The 19,920-nt window shown below is 36.1% G+C and overlaps 3 protein-coding genes across 4 annotated transcripts; 1 reads left to right on the top strand and 2 right to left on the bottom strand.

Moving 5' to 3' along the window:
- Nucleotides 1-4,373: 4,373 nt before the first annotated feature.
- LOC126976630 (mitotic checkpoint protein BUB3) lies at nucleotides 4,374-7,389 on the bottom strand. The gene is made up of 5 exons (XM_050825110.1): nucleotides 7,017-7,389; nucleotides 6,717-6,941; nucleotides 6,332-6,602; nucleotides 5,679-5,811; nucleotides 4,374-4,909 (listed from the first exon to the last, which is right to left on the bottom strand). The coding sequence occupies exons 1-5, from the start codon at nucleotides 7,227-7,229 to the stop codon at nucleotides 4,753-4,755; spliced, it is 999 nt and encodes a 332-aa protein (XP_050681067.1). The 5' UTR covers nucleotides 7,230-7,389; the 3' UTR covers nucleotides 4,374-4,752.
- A 1,204-nt stretch (nucleotides 7,390-8,593) lies between these two features.
- Nucleotides 8,594-17,996, top strand: LOC126976574 (brefeldin A-inhibited guanine nucleotide-exchange protein 1). Its single transcript, XM_050824962.1, has 3 exons — nucleotides 8,594-8,985; nucleotides 10,047-14,890; nucleotides 17,420-17,996. The coding sequence occupies exons 1-3, from the start codon at nucleotides 8,862-8,864 to the stop codon at nucleotides 17,567-17,569; spliced, it is 5,118 nt and encodes a 1,705-aa protein (XP_050680919.1). The 5' UTR covers nucleotides 8,594-8,861; the 3' UTR covers nucleotides 17,570-17,996.
- On the bottom strand, nucleotides 17,638-19,554 carry LOC126976616 (actin-related protein 2/3 complex subunit 1A-B). Of its 2 annotated transcripts, XM_050825089.1 has the most exons (4): nucleotides 19,449-19,554; nucleotides 19,306-19,367; nucleotides 19,133-19,215; nucleotides 17,638-19,044 (listed from the first exon to the last, which is right to left on the bottom strand). In XM_050825089.1, exons 3-4 carry the CDS (start codon nucleotides 19,203-19,205, stop codon nucleotides 17,999-18,001), a joined length of 1,119 nt encoding a protein of 372 aa, XP_050681046.1. In that variant the 5' UTR covers nucleotides 19,206-19,215; nucleotides 19,306-19,367; nucleotides 19,449-19,554; the 3' UTR covers nucleotides 17,638-17,998. The 2 variants fall into 2 exon arrangements, with proteins under 2 accessions (XP_050681046.1, XP_050681045.1); XM_050825088.1 differs by having other exon boundaries at nucleotides 19,306-19,514.
- Between the last annotated feature and the right edge of the window lie 366 nt (nucleotides 19,555-19,920).

The raw sequence follows: 19,920 nt of genomic DNA, 5'->3' as shown, positions 1-19,920 counted from the left end.
TAAACTTAATCTTACTAAACCTAATCCCCAGAAGACTCAAGTTTGTAGGTAAAAACCCCCGTTTGTCGTATCACCGTCATAATTAGAGACCGGCAACACTCCAAGCCACCTAGTATTGTAGCGCTGCACAGTGCGCAGGTGGCCGGACGAGTGACTTGAAAACTGCTCGCGGATTTTGCTCGAACTATTTTCCGCTAGTACCATAGCAACGGCACTATCACCTATCTATCATATTAGATATATAAATAACTAAATATAGTAACTTTGATTTAAAAAAAATATAGAAAAAATAAAAGAAATAAAAACATACATCAGATTTCCCGGTGAGAGAATCATCCAGCCACCACAAGCAGCACCCGTTCGCGAGTATGTCGCATGGACCAGCCATCGCCTCCCTCGGCCATATTTTAGGGAAGGGAATGACCAACCCCACTTCGCCGCCACAAACAGTGGTATTAAGCGAACATGACGATGCCTGTCACGAGAACTCTACAAGGGAAACAATCCCTGTTCGAAGGGTAGGATGCGTCGACGGAAACCTGGTAACTATCGGGATGTGTAGTCTACTGATGGTCTAAAAAGACGGCATGCACTACACTTATTGGGAAAGACCATTTTGCCAATACAAAATTATGCGCAGTTCACCCTGCGTAAACTGTGGTGCGCGACCCAAGCACATCGTCGATTTTCCATTAAACGCAGCACATCCATTTCAGCGTCACCCCTGTCAGACACACAGAGAGATATCGGCGTGTCGGAGCAGCCAATGTCATCTAAAACTTACCATAAATCATCGGGTCCATTGGGTTCAAATCTGAGTATAATGGGCTGGGCTTTGGTAGTTGGTGCCATCGTCGAGTATTACCTATTTCAAAGTTTTGCTGAAAAGTCCACTATACATTATAAAAAATATATACTTATTAGATACCGAGAGACTACGAAATACGATGTAAGACTATTTCTTGATCCACTTTCGCAAAATTCGTCACTAATTTTTAATAAAAATCATCCATCCACTCTTTGATAAATCACCCAGCATTGAACCAAAACTGACGCAGGATGCAAAATTGTGAGTTCATCGAACTCCATCGGAAAGTCAGAGTCAAAATATTTTATTGACATAAAATCAAAAGATTTCTCGTCAAAGTCAATCACAAAAAATACAATTCAGAGACATGCATATTAATTACACAAAAGATTAAACATATACATATTTTTAAAATAATGCAATCCAGTGAAACAATACAGATTAATTTTAAATAATATATAAACAACGTCCTACATCATAAATAATGCGCCTGTGCGCTGACGATAAATTTATTTTTGAGCGCCTTGTTGGATCACAAAATGAAGCTGACCACTGAAATCGACAATATTTATATAAGAACATTTCTACAATTTGTAGGTAATGTACTCTTAGTTAATAACAAACAACTAGAAAATCTTCGAAGGTTGTTAGTACTACCATGCCTGATTAAGTGACTGCATACTACTACAACGACATACTACGATTGTCATAAAATAGTACCTGACACAATTTCATAGCAAAATACTTATAGAAAACGATTACGTCAGGGTTTACAGGCGTTTTGTTCTACGTTAAAGTTTGATAAAGTAATATGACTGAGTGGAACTAATATAATAGGTTGGCAGATAACTAGGTAGGTACCTACAGCATATCTGATTATACGGTAGACTTAATACAGGGCAGAAGTTTTATTTGGCAGAATAGATTGGGGTTTGTCTTTTTCCCATCTTTATTTAAGGTCGGCTTTCCTAATCATTTTTCTCCAGGCATGTCTTTTTCCGGTGTCATCCTTGGGTCAATATTATTGTTTTCCATCGCCTTCCTAACAACAGATATACAAATAAGTCTCCCGCGCTGTTTGGGTCTTGACCGCCATTGTGGTACCATCGTAGGCGTGCTTCTGCTAACTTATCTTGTATCGGTTGTACCTTAAAAGTTCCTCTAATGTCACTTTATCCAAAACAGTCTCAATGTGGCGAGATGTAGTTTGTCGGATTGTTGTTTCTTGGGCAGCCAGTACTCCACTCCGTCATAAGTCGTTGCGGTTTTGTGCACTTTGACTTTAACGCGTATTGGCATTCTTGAATCAAAAAGCACTCCTATGAGCCTCCCGAGAAGACTCCCTCCTCACCGAGCTTCTTACTGATTCCTGCTGGGAACTTTTGCGGAGACGCTGTCATACATGTCTGCTACTATTTGCACACAACATTCAGGTACCATCTTTGCTCGTAATGCCTGCTAAATTAATGGTCTTATGATGCGATCAAAAGCCTTTTCTATATTTATAAAAACCATGTGGAGGTCTCTCTTATCGTTTATTCTTTGGGATTCCATTAGAATGCGAATGGTGTGTTTTCGTCGTGGACTTTCCTGTAACGGACCCACACATGGTTTCTGTATTTTTCTTTTCGTTTTATCTCTATAGCCCTGGTTACCGTGAATTTCGCTTAAGGAATCGTTCGTAATTTGTGCCACGTCCCCATGGGAATCTGCACCGATGTATATTTTTGTTACCGACTCGGCACCCCACCACAGAAAACCGTAGTTACTGTGTCCTCTAGCGGCGATCAGATACAGTCGCAAGTTGTTGCTTCTGGTCACTGGTACAATCCACTGCTTGTTTTCAGACAGTTTCACGATGAATGTCGCTATAGAAACATTTTCTGTGGATGTGTCAATACGTGGACGTAAATACTTATAGACAAATCAAACACGTCAATGCCAACGGTTTAGTAAGTGTCGGATACATCCTTTTCTCAGTAAACGAAATCAATTTATAAATATTTTTCAACTTACGAATACGAATATATAAAGCTAAATTCAAACGCTAATCTGTATGATGAGGCAACTGCCAGACATCATTATTGATTGTGGCAATGATTATTAATATTGTTGTACCTAGGTAACGCTGAAAATGTTTAGAAAATGAAAAACGGCTTAATGTAGAAAGTTGCCAATACTTTTATTGTTTTTCGAGGTAATCTCCGTTCCTCTCTACACATCTTCGCATTCGATGGAACCACTGAGAAAAGCAGTGGGCCCATTCTTCCTTAGGGGTCTCTTCTATGTCATTTTCGTACGCTTTCGCCGCATCTTCAGGGCTCCTAAAGCGAATACCTCGAATTTTCTTTAGTTCTTGGGAATAAATAAAGTCAGTCAGGACTATACGGCGGATGACTCATTATCTCGACACCTGCCTCAGTCAAATATTCAACAGTCCGTTTTGCGGAGTGCGCTGAAGCATTGTCATGGTGAAGGAGGATCCTGCTTCGAGGGCGCTGATGTCGAATTTTTTCCAAAACAACAGGCAAACAGCGATTGACATACTAGTCTGAAGTACGATTGGCCGATCCTCGAAAGGAAACACCCACTGAGCTGATTGTCTTTTGGTTTCGGGTTCGTAGCAATATATCCAGCTTTCATCACCTGTGACGATGTCAAATACTGCATTTGAGTCATCGCCGTTGAACTTATCTAACATTTGACGACACCAGTCCATGTGAAGGTGTTTCTGGTCGTCGGTTAAAATATGGGGAATCCATCTGGTACAAAGCTTCCTGACGCCTAAATGTTCGAGTAATATTTTTTGAAGTTGACTCATACCATTGCCTAAGCTTGCCCGTATGTGCGATAGGTCACTCTCTTATGTTCCTCTATCATTCGTCGCACAGCACTGATGTTATCTTCAGTAGTCGCTGTTATCCCCCTCCCTCACGCGGATCATTATTGAGATTGCTACGTCCACGCTTAAACTCGTAAAATCAATTGTAAACAGTGGCATGAGATGGGGCTTCATTAAGAAATGCTAATCGGAGCCTATCATAGCTTTGTGGTTGAGTAAGCCCACAACATCAAAGTCATAATAAATAATTGACCGAATTTTGTCTCGCGTTAGGTTCATTTTCACGTATAACAAGAATAAAACTCTTTGCCGGCAATTCACAAAAACAAATGACAAATAAATGCAATATACTACATTAGGTTACCACAGTTCTAAAATTGAAATTCAAAAAAAGTTTTCGTTAGCAACATTTCTAACTGGCCAGTTCGAAACATTTTCAGTGTTACCCACATATATAGATCAAGATACTATTCGTAACATGTGGTGAAACGGTACGAAACTCTCCCTCAGAAGTAACAACAGTCCTTCTCCGCAAAAAATAAATCTGCAAATTATAAGAGTTGCAAATGACCTTAATCCAAGCCAAGGCCCAAGTACAAGCCTCTTATTTGATAATAATATTTTAGTCTTTTCTTGCAAGACTACACATTAGCAAAGCAAACTCATTATTCTTAAAAGTTGACACTTGAATGTTGGTGAACGACTAATAATAAAATAAATACACACTTTAGAGATATATTTATTAAAAACTTATTAATTATAGTCCACTTAAACTTCACTTTTATTAACCTCCAACACTCATGGTGTTATGATATTGTGATAACAACTCTATGTAGATACTCCCAAACCTAATCTAATATGTGAAATAATGCATGAATGTACTACTGCCAAGTAATTAGTGCAAGTTTGTTTCATGTGGCGCACCGGAAAATGCTCACAGATCGGTTTTTATTCGTTACAAATGAAGAGAACCTTAGATGTCTTCTTGGAACCAATTTTATTTATTATCATGAGCATATTATACATCTATGGTATAGTTTAGGATATATAGGTACTACATAGCAATACCATCACAAAATCATACAGCACCCACAGGACACCCTCATTTTGGTTTGGTCTCTTGGTCAGTAACATATCGAATGTAGATGGTGTCTTCGGGCTTGGGATCTTCAATTTGGGTCTCATCTAGTTGTGAGCAAGCAATGGCAAGTGCAGAGCCATCATGAGAAAAACTTAGGGATGAGACTGCTGTGTTATATCTGAAACAGACATGAAATAATTAAAAATGCAGTAAAGTCAAATGTAGCTTTAAAATAATTCTCTAACTGTAATAATACTTTATTCCTTAAGTGTATATGTTGAAGAATGTTTAACAAATAAAATGTGAAAAACAAAATTTTATGAATGATGCGGGACTCCAACCCATGACCTCCGGTGTTCCGTGCCGGTGCTTTAACCAACTGAGCCAACCGTTCAAGTAAAGTATTGTTATAAAATCTTGTGAAAAAGAATGTTTAATTAATAAAATTGAAAATAGCATATCAGAGAGGTATAAAACATTAAAAAATTAATGAATAGGTTTGAAATATTTAATTACCTTGTTTTGAAATTTTTGGGTTTTCTCTTGCACCTTTGTATTAAGTATAAGAAAAATATATCAATCTCGGGCAATAAATTGATTCATGGGTAAGTAATGATACTACATATTGACTACTATCTACTTGATTGCATTTTGCAAAATATAACTCGGAACAAGCACTGTAGCATAGACTGAGATCTCTTTTAAATCTTATCTAATTTAATTGTATTAAAAATTTAAAACACTTCTCCAGTGTCAACTATCTATGGTACTAATTCATTGTACGTAATTCAAATTTTGTCATTTATGGTATTCCATTCTAACCCATACTTTTAACATATACACAGATATATAATTTAAAGTATAATATGACTTTCTAGTAGTATGGCAATAGAAAGTGAAAATTATGTTTAAACTTATTAAACAATAGTAAATAATAGAATGATTACCTGTGGAACTGGCAAAGTCGTTTTTTATTAAAACCATCCCATATATTGACGTAGCCATCTGAACCCCCTGTAGCAAATGTATTGTACACTGAGTGAAAACTAATTGCATTAACTGGATATATCTTCTCAATACCTGTAATTTTTAATATTAAGATACGTTACAAAGTTTAAATTGTGACCTGTCCATGTCACAGACACTTTGTTTCGTTTTTTATATTATTTCATCACTTCCACCCACATACTTCTAAATACCTTCCAAATTCTGCTTACTCTTTCAGCCAGCGATAGGCATGTACACACTCATACATTGTTAGCTATTGCTGGTTGAGATTATTAGCTAATGCTGGTTGAGATTGTTAGCTAATGCTGGTTGAGATTGTTAGCTATTGCTGGTTGAGATTGTTAGCTATTGCTGGTTGAGATTGTTAGCTATTGCTATCTCACAGCCCGATGACGCTTGACCAAATCTGATTTGTAAATGTGAGCCTTAACATTAGTGGTTTAATATTCATAATACTAAGGTGCTAATTCAAAGTGTGGCTGACTGTTTACGACTTGTCAATCAAAATCAGTTACAGTTACAATAGATTTGCTTACCTCTTAGCTCAAATAAATACAATATTTAAAGAAAATTAAACACACATAATAGTCACCTCCATCTTTAATCCTGTGACACTTAAATGCATACTTCTTTTTCTGTACTTCTGGATTACTATCCAAATATTCAACTGCGACACGGCCCTCAATAGAACTTAAAACATAGCCTTGTTTGTTAGGGAAAACTCTTATGCATCTAGTTTGGTACTTGAGAGAGGATTCTCTCCGTTGATTCACATGCCCCATGTTCCTCACATCCCACACAAATATCTTACGTCCTGATGTCCCAACAACAAATTTTTCTCCAACTATACTCATTGTGTACACCTAGAAAATATTTAAACAAAAATTTAAGAAACGAAATAGTAGAGCAATCTTATATTTTAGAAAAATTACTTGAACTTATCAACCAAACATAACAGTAATTTTAAGTCCACATACCCTTTCATTTCCTTGATTATATGTACCTACACAGTTTGGCACTCTACTATCCCACATCTTCACAGTTCCATCCCAACTTCCAGTCAGTATAGCGTTCACCTCACTTGCAAACTCTACACACCTAATGGCCCCTTTGTGATCACCTAGTACTGTTTCACTTGTAGCATTCAAGTCAAACATCTTCAGAGTTTGATCTACGCCTCCACTGTATGAGTGTACAGAATCCTGTATTAACGATAAAAATAATAAACATCACAGGTTATGAAAACCATAACAGCAAACTGGTAATGGCTGACTTACTCTGAAACAAACATCTAAAACGGGCAACTCATGGTTATATTTATGCCTTTCAATATTAGCTGACACATCGTAGAGTCTCACAGAACAATCCCAAGAGGCTACCAAAAGAAACTGATTTGATTTCGGCGCAAATTTAATACTCGAAATTGCGTCCTCGGGAAGACTTTTTAATTTGAATTCCGTCCGGGATTCTGCCACCCGAGTTACTGTCATTGTGGAAGCAATTTTGATTACTATATTAAAACCAATCAAATAATAAAAACTATTAAGTCAAAAGTTTTGGATTTGGTGATTATGTTACCGTCGCAAATCGCAATCACAAACCCATTACCCAAAGCCGCAGTAGTAGGTACCGCACTCGCAGTTGCCGCTGACAACTGACAAGTGCCAACTGCCAAATCCAGATTCCAGAACACTTTTACTCTAAAGCCAAATGCCAACAACTTTAGCATCTCAGTTTGTGGCCCACACCCACAGCCCCACAATCATAATACCAAAAATGAAATCTACTTATTGCAGGTGCAGAGTATATTAAATATATGTGAATTAGCATTAATATGAATCAAAATAAAGGTTTTAGGTAGAATGACAATAATACGCACATACTTCAACAAAGTATCTAAACAAAATGGTCATACTAAACAATCACGATATTTTTTGTGAAATTATCCTTTACGATGTATTTATAGATGACATATGAAATTGACGATATCGCGATCCTTGTATATTAACATCGTGAATTCGTGTTTCGTACAAGATAATTTGAGTAAATAAAAATAAACCACGGTCAATCACAGAAAGAGAGCTATAATGCTTGCATTAGCATTGAAACTAAACGTAAGAGAAAGTGATGGGTGAAAGACTCGATTTTAAAACGAAATCAATTTAACCATATGACCATTACGAAAGGAATAATCTTGAGTGAAGTTTTAAAGATTGCACCTGTTATTTTAGAACGAGTGAGGACAAGTTTAAGAAGCTTATAACGATGTTTTCACTATTTGTACGTTACAAAACACAAATGAGACGAGCTTCATCATCGAGAGTAAAACTTGCCGTGATATTGCGCTACTGGCAGAATCTCCATCTGCTTATAACTTCTTGTTTTCTCTCTGATACAGTCCTAATGTAAGCCAATTTACTACATGCAGAGCAATTGAAAATGTTCTCAAATCAAGGAGGTTATATTTACATGAGTTGCTGTCCTCAGAGCAACTGTCAGATGTGAGTAAAATTATTTAAAAAGGTACGTTAAAATTCTGGTTGTATTATTATCTAAGACAGGTGGGTAAGTTGTAAACATGCCTGTACTTAAATGTTTCGCAGGTATCAGAAATCAAATGTTAATAAAATATATAATCTGTACAATTTCAGAGATTGATGATATGGTAAATGTGATATTACTTTCTCCTCGAATGTGTTTAACATTATTTTATCGTTACACCCTGATCCCCATGCCCAAAGAGAATTTAAACACTATCTTCACCTATGCCTATGATGTGTGAATAAAAAAATTAGGACTTTGACATAATTTGGCAGTTGGCACATGACATTTGACATGTTTGTGATGAGGTGTGAGCCGTGAGGGGAACTAAGAACATTATAGTTCTATTTTACAATTTAGTAATTTACATCGTAGGTAATTCGCAATCACAGACCACAGTGAAATGTAATAGTGTTATTAAATCCTTATTTAGTTTTATGCGTGCATTTACGTTACTAATGTAATCCTAAAATATTTGCAATACATCAGTGCCTAATTAGAAATTACGATAAATGAATAAGAATATACCGCCAGTCTAACTCGACTTCGACCAAACGAATGGAGTGATTTCAGCTTTAACGATGCAAACCAACCTGAAGACTAAAGAAATGTTCATAGTCAGGGCTTTGGAAAAGATTTTAGCGGATAAGGATATAAAACGATCTTATCACAGCCAGCTGAAAAAGTCTTGTGAAGTTGCCCTTGGTAAGTGTCCATTTTGGCGCATTAGGAAACGTTTAGTAAGTCAATATTTAGATGTGCCATATAATATAATACATATAGTACAATAGAACATAGGGAACTTTTAACATGATTGTATATTTTAATACTGTGAAAAGTGAGTGCATTGAGCCTTGAACAATGTTATGGTGGGGATATGCCTACCTATTTGTTATCTTATCTGTACTTCATAAATTCTAATTATATGGTTGTATTGAGGTAAATTTTGACATATTTATCCTCTTCAAAGTGATTATAAAACATAATCTCTAATTATTATACCAAGTAAAATTCTTCACCATTAGTAATACAAAAATAAAACTACCTTAATTTTGGCAATTTATTTTAAGATAATATGTATTAATATTTTTGTGTTAGTACTTCTAGTTTAGTAAGAACAGCAAGCTTCTAGTTTAGCTTCTTGGGTTTAGGTCAATTTTAAACTAGATACTCCTTTTTTTTTCAAACATGATTCTCATACTCAAGAAATAAATTTTCTGTTATTGTTATTTTAATATAAACTTTAGCTTAACTCTTTTGTTCATTTTAGAAATCTATATAAGAATAATTATAGACCCACTGCATCAGTATATCAAGATTATTTTTACTGTAAAAGGGTGCACCAATGGCACCACTTTACAAAGTATTTGACAGTCTGTAATTATGTCTGTCAGATGGTTGTATTTTCATAAACTGCAATAGTTTTGCAAAAATGTTAACAGTCTGTTTTACCAGTGGCACTTATCAGCAAATAATAAAAACAAGATTTCAAATTTAATAAATATTGTATATACAAAAAAAATTACATACCTAAATCACCAATTTACGATTGGTTGTTAGACCTAAAGCAAGTCTGGTAATTGATATTTATTGATAGGAAAAGTATTTACAAGTACATAGTGTTATATTATCTTATATGATGGCACAAAACTCAAGTCAGATTATTTAGTTTTATTCTTTTTTTGTCATCAATATAGTACCATCAACTTGCTTGCACTTTTTATAACTGAGATTTGTCTTGCTATAAAATATGATCTTTGTTTCAGAGGAAATTAAGGCAGAATTAAAAGATGGAGGCCAATCAGAGTCAACAGAGATTCCCTCTGGCACACTACCCTTACCTAAAAATGATGCATCAAATATTATAACAGCAGAAAAGTATTTCTTGCCATTTGAGTTGGCATGCCAAAGCAAGGCATCCAGGATAGTTGTTACAGCTTTGGATTGCTTGCAGAAACTAATTGCCTATGGTCATCTTACTGGAAATATACCTGACTCAACTACTCCCAGAAAGCTTCTTATTGATAGAATAGTTGAGACAATATGCAGCTGTTTCACTGGCCCACAGACTGACGAAGGAGTTCAGCTTCAAATTATCAAAGCTCTTTTGACAGTGATTACAAGTCAACATGTTGAAGTTCATGAGGGAACAGTATTGCTTGCAGTTCGAACATGCTATAATATCTATTTGGCAAGTAAGAATTTGATAAATCAAACAACAGCACGAGCCACTCTAACACAAATGCTGAATGTTATTTTCACTAAAATGGAAAATCAAGCTTTGGAAGGTGGCTCTGACGTACATCAGTCTAATCCCATGTTATATCATAAAATGCCAAATGGAAATATAGTGTCTGATCATCAAAATCACAATGATCAAGAGGAAATGCCTGATAAAATTGTAGAAGCTAAAATGATTGCACAACAAATTGTAGAATCTGTCATTGACAATGCAGTTTCTATTGCAGCAAAAAAGTATTTGGAAATCGAAGATAATGTCTCTGAAAACAATGAGAATCCACATGACTCTCTAGATAATCATAGTATATCCCAGGAAAGTAATAGCCAGATTGTAAGTGACACAGCTATACCGAGAATTCCTTCACAGGAGAGTGTTGATGTTGTGTCTGAAAATGATAACTCAGTGACAGCCAAATTCACACATGTTTTGCAAAAAGATGCTTTCTTGGTTTTTAGAGCACTGTGTAAATTATCCATGAAACCCCTACCTGAAGGAGCACCAGATCCCAAATCTCATGAATTAAGATCAAAAATTCTTTCTCTTCACTTACTTCTGTCTATACTTCAGAATGCGGGGCCCATTTTTAGAAACAATGAAATGTTCATCACTGCAATAAAACAATATTTATGTGTTGCTTTATCTAAGAATGGTGTCAGTTCAGTTCCGGAAGTTTTTGAACTCTCTTTGGCAATTTTTTTAGCTCTCCTTCAAAACTTCAAAGTACATCTTAAAAAACAAATTGAAGTTTTCTTCAAAGAAATTTTCATGAATATTTTGGAAACTTCAAGTTCCACTTTTGAACATAAATGGATGGTCATTCAAGCACTCACTAGAATTTGTGGAGATGCTCAAAGTGTAGTTGATATTTATGTCAACTATGATTGTGATTTATCAGCTGCTAATTTGTTTCAACGCCTTGTCAGTGATGTTTCCAAAATAGCTCAAGGAAGACAAGCCTTAGAATTAGGAGCTACTCCAAATCAAGAAAAATCAATGAGAATTAGAGGTCTTGAATGCTTGGTCTCTATATTAAAATGTATGGTTGAATGGAGTAAAGAGCTATACATTAATCCTAATATGCAAACAACCTTAGGTGAAAGGCCTATAAAAGAAGAATTTGATCATCATAGTATCAAGTCTCATGGTGGGTCTAGCGCCAGCCTTGCCTCTATGGGGTCAAGTAACATTGGGAATAGGGAAAATTTGGACTCACCAGAGCAATTTGAAGTTTTAAAACAGCAAAAGGAAGTTTGGGAGACTGGTATTGATTTATTTAATAGGAAACCAAAGAAAGGAGTGTCTTTTTTACAAGATCAAGGTTTATTGGGAACATTAACAAAAGAAATTGCAGAATGGTTACTAACTGATGAGAGACTTGATAAAACTTTTATTGGAGAGTACTTAGGAGAAAATGATGATCATTCAAAAGAGGTCATGTATGCCTATGTGGACTCTATGAACTTTAGCAATATGGATATAGTTGCTGCTTTACGCCATTTCTTGGAAGGTTTTCGATTGCCTGGAGAAGCACAAAAAATTGATAGACTTATGGAAAAGTTTGCAGCACGTTATTGTGAATGTAATCCCACCAATAGTTTATTTACAAGTGCGGACACTGTTTATGTATTAGCGTTTTCTATTATAATGTTAACAACAGACTTGCATTCCCCACAAGTAAAAAATAAAATGACAAAAGAACAATACATAAAATTGAATAGTGGAATAAGTGATAATAATGACTTACCTCGGGAATATTTGTCACAGATATATGATGAAATAGCTGGCCATGAAATCAAGATGAAGAATACATCAAAACCTGGAAAACTTATGATTTCAAATGAAAAGAAACGAAAACTAATATGGAACATGGAAATGGAGCAAATTTCAACAGCAGCAAAAAATTTAATGGAATCTGTTTCCCATGTTCAAACTCCTTTTACCACAGCAAAGCATGTAGAGCATGTCAGGCCTATGTTCAAAATGGCTTGGACTCCATTTTTAGCTGCTTTTTCTGTTGGCCTACAAGATTGTGATGATCCAGAAATTGCCTCTCTTTGCTTGGATGGTATAAGATGTGCTGTAAGGATTACTTGTATTTTTCATATGTCCCTTGAACGAGATGCGTATGTACAAGCGCTTGCTCGTTTTACACTTTTGACTGCTAATTCACCAATAACTGAAATGAAAGCTAAAAATATTGACACCATTAAAACATTGATAACAGTAGCTCACACTGATGGTAATTATTTGGGTACAAGTTGGTTAGATGTTGTTAAATGTATATCCCAATTAGAACTTGCTCAGCTCATAGGAACAGGTGTGAGACCTCAATTTCTCTCTGGGTCGGGCATCAAACCCCAGGCAGATTCCCTTAAATTTAGCCTTATGACTTTAGACCCAAGTGTTAAGGAACACATTGGAGAGACAAGTTCTCAGAGTGTAGTTGTTGCTGTAGATAGAATATTTACTGGATCAACTAGATTAGATGGAAATGCTATTGTTGATTTTGTCAAAGCTCTCTGTCAAGTATCTCTAGATGAGCTTAGTCATCCTACCAATCCTCGAATGTTTTCCTTACAAAAGATTGTAGAAATATCATATTATAATATGGGCCGAATCAGGCTGCAGTGGTCTCGGATTTGGCAAGTACTTGGAGATCATTTCAATAAAGTAGGTTGCAGCAATAATGAGGACATAGCATTCTTTGCTGTAGATTCGCTAAGACAGTTATCAATGAAATTCATAGAGAAAGGTGAATTTGCCAATTTCAAATTCCAAAAAGACTTTTTACGCCCATTTGAACATATTATGAAAAAGAACAACTCTCCCACTATCAGAGACATGGTTGTAAGATGCATTGCACAAATGGTTAATTCACAAGCACCAAACATCAGATCTGGTTGGAAAAATATTTTTTCAGTTTTCCATTTAGCAGCAGGTGATCAGGATGAAGCAATTGTTGATTTGGCATTCCAAACGACGGGTAAAATTATTAATGACTTGTATGATAAACAATTTCCCGCAATGATAGATTCATTCCAAGATGCAGTAAAATGCTTATCAGAGTTTGCTTGCAATGCTAAGTTTCCCGATACTTCGATGGAAGCCATAAGGCTTGTTCGGTCTTGTGCAACTGCTGTTGGAAATTCACCTCACTTATTTGCTGAGCACGCTGGACTCGAAGGGGAACCAGGCGCCCCTGAAGAAGACAGGGTCTGGTTGAGAGGGTGGTTTCCTCTACTATTCTCACTTTCATGTGTGGTGAGTCGATGCAAGCTAGATGTACGAACTCGAGGTTTAACAGTTTTATTTGAAATTATTAAAACACATGGAGATTCATTCCGTCCGCATTGGTGGAAAGATTTATTCAATATTTTGTTCAGAATATTTGACAATATGAAATTGCCTGAACATCAACTAGAGAAGAATGAATGGATGACCACAACATGCAACCACGCGTTGTATGCTATAGTAGATGTGTTCACACAGTATTTTGACACTCTTGGCTCACTGTTATTAGAACAGTTGTATGCTCAGTTGCATTGGTGTGTACAACAAGACAATGAACAACTCGCAAGATCGGGCACGAATTGTTTAGAAAATCTAGTCATATCAAACGGAATGAAATTTAATGAAGACACTTGGAGCAAGACTTGTCAGATCATGTTTGATATATTTAATAGTACTCTTCCCACTACATTACTTACGTGGAAGCCAGAAGAAAATGATGATATTGAAGCACCACAAGTACGACACGGCATTCTGAAAAAGCCACAAGGTGGCGATGAAATAAAATCATCTAATCGTGTCTTCAACAGTCTTTTAATAAAATGTGTGGTTCAATTAGAACTGATCCAAACCATTGACAACATAGTCTTCTATCCAGCCACATCTCGAAAGGAAGATGCAGAGACTTTAGCACTTGCTGCTGCCGAGTTAACCGGAGGACATCCAGGTACAGAACAGGAATGTCAACGTGAAGAGCAAGGCATGTATCGTCTGCTGAGTTCGCCACATTTGCTGCGACTGGTGGAATGTCTCATGTGCAGTCATCGGTTCGCTAAGACCTTTAATACGAATAATGCACAGAGAAATGTTCTTTGGAAAGCAAACTTTAAGGGTTCGGTAAAACCTAACATGTTGAAACAAGAGACCCAGTCCCTCGCGTGTGTGATGCGCATATTGCTTAAAATGTATAGTGATGAAACCCGCAGAGATCATTGGCCACTCGTACAGAAGAGCTTGATTACTATTTGCTGTGAAGCTCTGGAGTATTTCGCTGGATTGAACAATGAAGCACACCGCGATGCTTGGACCTCAATTCTTCTGCTTATTCTGACTCGAATATTGAAGATGCCAGATGAAAGAGTGAGTATTTACTTATCTACATTATATATTAGTTCATTAACCTGTTATATCAAAAACTCTTACTTTTTTACTATAGCCAAAGCAGATATTCCACTAAAACATTTATTATTGAAGAGAACAAACTAGCAAGCATGCTGGTAAGCTGGTGGTATAAAATCACCGCGGTTCTCTTGTAACACCAGAGTAATCACAAGAGCGTTGCCCACTTTATAGAGTTGAATCTACTTATAAAAATTAATTGACATATAATATAATAAACATGACAGATGAAGATCTGCACCACACTGTGTGTTGACGGTTCTACCTAGTCATAAGTTGATATGCTTACCTACCTAATAAATAAGTAGGTTTTTTTCTAAACAAAATGATTATCATCAGGTGTTAAAATAGTTAAGGTCTAAGTAGATGTGGTAAAAAAAATGTTAAAAACAAAATATCTAGTATTAACTTTGAATATCTTAAAGATTGTATTTATCGCGATGATTAGCTACCTTGGCAAGTGCAGTAACGTAGGTACCGCCATTAATAGAACGTTTTGATACGTAGATTGTTTACTTACTTACCACTTTCGCTGAAATTATTTATACATAGGCTGCACTAAAAGTATCGGGAATGGAATATTTACACTGTTGCTGTCATATTAAAATATTTTTAATTGAAAACTCCTTGGTTTTAAAAATCGCATACCATTTATTTAAAAAAAGATTCTCGGTCTTGTCACAAGATCTTGTCAAACTTGTTTAGTCGTTGGGAAAATGGAATTGACTCGAGAAAATTCTAGAGCGATGATTTATTGTGACTTTCGAAGTGGTTTAACACAAAAACAGTGTGTTGACCGGATGATTTCTGCATTTGGTGATGAAGCCCCATCCAAAACCACAATTTATCGCTGGTTTGCTGAATTTCAACGTGGACGTGTCAAGCTCAGTGATGATCGCCGTCAAGGTCGTCCAAAAACTGCAGTCACCAAAGAAAACGTTCATGCTGTGCGTAAGCTGACTGAGGAAGATCGACATGTGACATACCGCGAAATTCAGGCAACTTTATACATTGGCATCAGTCAAATACAAGTAATCTTGCATGAACAATTAGGTGTAAAAAAGCTGTTTTCCCGATGGATACCGTGTTGCTATGTGTTCGAAGTAAATCCATCGAACAGCATTATATTACAAATATTGCTTAGTAGATAATATTAATTACTTATAACCATGTGTTGCCTTTAGTAAGGCAGTACGCGAGTAGCCATTGATCGGTCCGGTCCTAGTTACCATTAACCATTTGTCTAACATTACAGGACTGGTCCGAGTAACCAATTAATAGTAGAAATCCGCGTACTCACAAGTAGAACCAATAATTATAGTTTTTTAGCAAGTGTCATAGATTAATTTAGTATCTATAGTAAATAAATACTTTTACCATAAAACCAATATAGATATCTACCCCTAAGTGCACCCCTTTTCACTCTGTGAAAAGCAAAAGGCGGATCGCGTTACTTGGTGCGTCAGAACTCTCGAAAGATTCCACGCAGGATCGTATCTGGTGACGAACCCGAAACAAAAAACCAGTCACGAGTTTGGGTGTTCGAAAATGAGTTAAAGCCATCAAAAATTGTTCGTTCACGGAGTGTTGCAAAAAAAATGGTGGCCACGTTTGTCTCCAAAACCGGCCATGTTGCGACTTTTCCTCTTGAGGGACAAAGAACGGTTAATGCAGAATGGTATGCTAGCATTTGTTTGCCACAGGTCGTTTCTGAACTCCGTAAAGAGAACTGCAAACGCCGCAACCAAAGAGTTTTTAGAGCAAGAAAACATAGAATTATTAGACCAACCGCCGTACAGCTCCGACCTAAGCCCTAATGATTTCTATACTCTCCCTAAAATAAAGAATAAATTGCGTGGTCAGAGATTTTCATCACCTGAAGAAGCTGTGGACGCCTACAAGACGGCCATTTTGGGGACCCCAAGTTCCGAATGGAATGGTTGCTTCAATGATTGGTTCCATCGTATGGAAAAATGTGTTAAATTTCGCGGAGAATACTTCGAAAAGCAATAAATCCTTGATTCCCGAAATTTTCAGTGCCACCCTCGGTAGTTAACAATAGTGAAAATTTCAACAAAGAAATACGCTTATATATCTACTTTATTATAAATCAAAGTTTGATTGTTTTGGACAATCTTTTCATCACCAGATCTCATCTGATTGAGAATGCAAAATATCTTACTTTCATACAAAATAACAAAAATTAGATCAAACATGGTGCACTTGTTGTCCCTATTTTACATGATTCAACCAAACTGAACCCAATGTTAAGTTGCTCATGATTATTAAATTTACCTACCTTAAAGGCTGTTAACGCTCCTGTCGATTCCTCTGGTGTTGCAAGACAGAATAGCAGCAATTATTTACTTACCATTGGGTGATCTATGTTTATTCATAGCCAGTTACATACTTCCCTACTTTTACAAAATATCATACTTGCGCAAAGACTGAATGTTTTTGATCATTCTGATAATCTTATTTTTGTTTCAGTTTGCGGCACATGTATCAAGTTACTATCCCCTGTTATGTGAGATCACCTGCTTTGATCTCAAGCCTGAGCTACGTTCTGTTCTACGCAGGGTCTTCATTAGGATTGGACCAGTTTTCAACATAGTTTCTAACACAAATAATTATTATTAATCAAAATGGCCTTATAGTTCGAGTTAGGGTATTGACATTAACACTATTATTGTGTCATTAAAAGATAATTTAATTTATATAACTTTATTAAATAGGTCATCAGTACTTCAGTAGTATTAATGTGATTGATCACTAGTACATTAGTAGTCTTATTGTCTAATTATTTATATAAATTATAGAAGTTTAAAAATTATTGTATAGTAAATAATTAATAGCTGTTGTAACTAATTGAGTTTATATCTGTATATTTGAATGTTTTAACGGCCAGAGATCTGATCTCACTCACTTTTGTTTGTTTTCGCTAGACTGATCAAACTGTGATTGTTATCATTTTACAGCTTTTCATTCTTCGAGTGATTTCAGTTTCTTACAGGCAACTGATGATCATATTATTCAATATAATAATAAATATAATACTTTAAATGCATTTTAAATGATTTTTAGTCCTTCAATTGACTTTTCCAGTGATTCCATATCCCAAATGACTAGCAATCCATCCAGCCCAGAAGTGCTGAATTTAGATGCATCAGCTTTTGTTCCTTTATACAGGTTGATGCAAGTGATGGCATTTTGATGAATTGAATCCAAAAAGGTATCATTTGTTTCAATTCTGGCCTGACGATCAAGAGACTGAAATTTCTTCATTGCCGATAAACCCCCAGACTCTTTCCGTTGAGTGTTGTCCAATTTGGCAACAAATCTAATTTGGTCCCCTGTATAACAGTAAAGTAATGGAATGCAGCTGTGCCCAACAACAACCAAGGAGTTTTCAGATATCCAAATACAACCCAGGAATGGCAAATATTCAGTCTTGAGTTTAATTGTTCCTTTTCCTTGTGAAGCATCTGCTACATTTATGGAACTGTCATGTCCTACCCAAGCAACTTTATTCCCATCAGCAGAAAAAGAAACACTGTGAACCCATCCACCTCCTATTGATGGAAACTCTGCCAACAATTGGCCCAGAGGTAACTTAGACCCCCAAACATTAGGTCCAGGTTGTTCCTCAATGTCTTTGATATAAGCAGAAAAAACTCTGACTTTAAAATCACTTGAGCCAGCAACCAATAAAATATTATTTGGGTGCCAGTCCAATGAGGCCACAGTTGACCTAATTGGTTTCTTAATATGTTTAGACACCCACCAATTATTTTCCTTTTCAAAATAGCAAATAGATATCAGTCTAGCTCCTGAACCAACTGCAAACTTGTTCTCCATTGGAGACCACTTAACACAGGTAGCAGCACGATTGATTCGTAGCAATACCAGTGTGGTGGTCCATTTTCCTTCCTCATTTTGAGTCCAAACATAGGCATTACGATCAACAGAGCATGTAACAATTCTGTTTGTGTTTGGTGCCCAATCAATGCCTGTAACTCTCATATCATGCTCCACCAGGTTATCAGTTTGTTTCCAATCACTGCCTTCCTTCTGATAAATATGAACTTCATTATTATTAGGTGAAAATGCAATTCCTGTAAAGATATTGTCATTAAAAAAATTTTGAATATTAGAGAACATAGAATCCATAATGTGCATACCTAGTTTTGCTTGAGTACTTACGATTTCTCTCTTTATTCCATGCGTGACAAGTAATCGGCGCACATGAGTCACCAAAGTTTAGTGCTTGAGCCATTATTGGGTGTCTGAAAAAATTAGTTATTTCAGGTTGAACTCCATTAACATTTAAATTAATAATATCTGTAATATAATAATTGTACAAATAGATAAGTTACCTTTCAAATCGATTGGAACTTGGTAGCAGTTTTCGCGGACTCTGGGCAGTCGACGCGAACTCCTAAAAATTATTGATAATCAACTGTAGAATTATCCATTGATTGAAAATTTCAGTTTTGTGGTCACTGCTAAGTAAAAATACCTTATCAGTTACCACCCAAATAAATTTCTAATCCTCCTTTTCAAGTTATCTTCAATAAATTTCAAATGACATCACTGACAGGAATGGCGATCTGGGATCGATTAATCGGAGAATCGATTGTTTGGGTACAAATTTTTTGAATCAATATTTCAGACTTGATAATCAACATTCGATTATTTTGTTTTGGCAAGAACCAAAAAATTATTTACAATTAATTGTATGTACCCGTAATATTACGGCGTTCACAATTACCTAAAAACTTACGAGATGGCTGATGCTTTCCTTCCACTCCATTTAATAAAATTACATTTACGTACGTATATTGTACTGGCAAATAAAAAAAACTCTATTTATAATATCTCTCAATAGCCATGACACATCATGGGATCATCAGCTGTTGCTTGTGGTAGGGAGTGCCTTTTTCGTTTGCCTGCAACATTGCAAGGGATGAGCCGAACCGGTTGGATCCGAT

Source organism: Leptidea sinapis, chromosome 41 (assembly GCF_905404315.1).
Source record: "Leptidea sinapis chromosome 41, ilLepSina1.1, whole genome shotgun sequence".
NCBI lineage: Eukaryota > Metazoa > Arthropoda > Insecta > Lepidoptera > Pieridae > Leptidea > Leptidea sinapis.
Note: the sequence above shows the minus strand (reverse complement) of the source record. Positions and strands in the feature narration are given on the sequence as shown.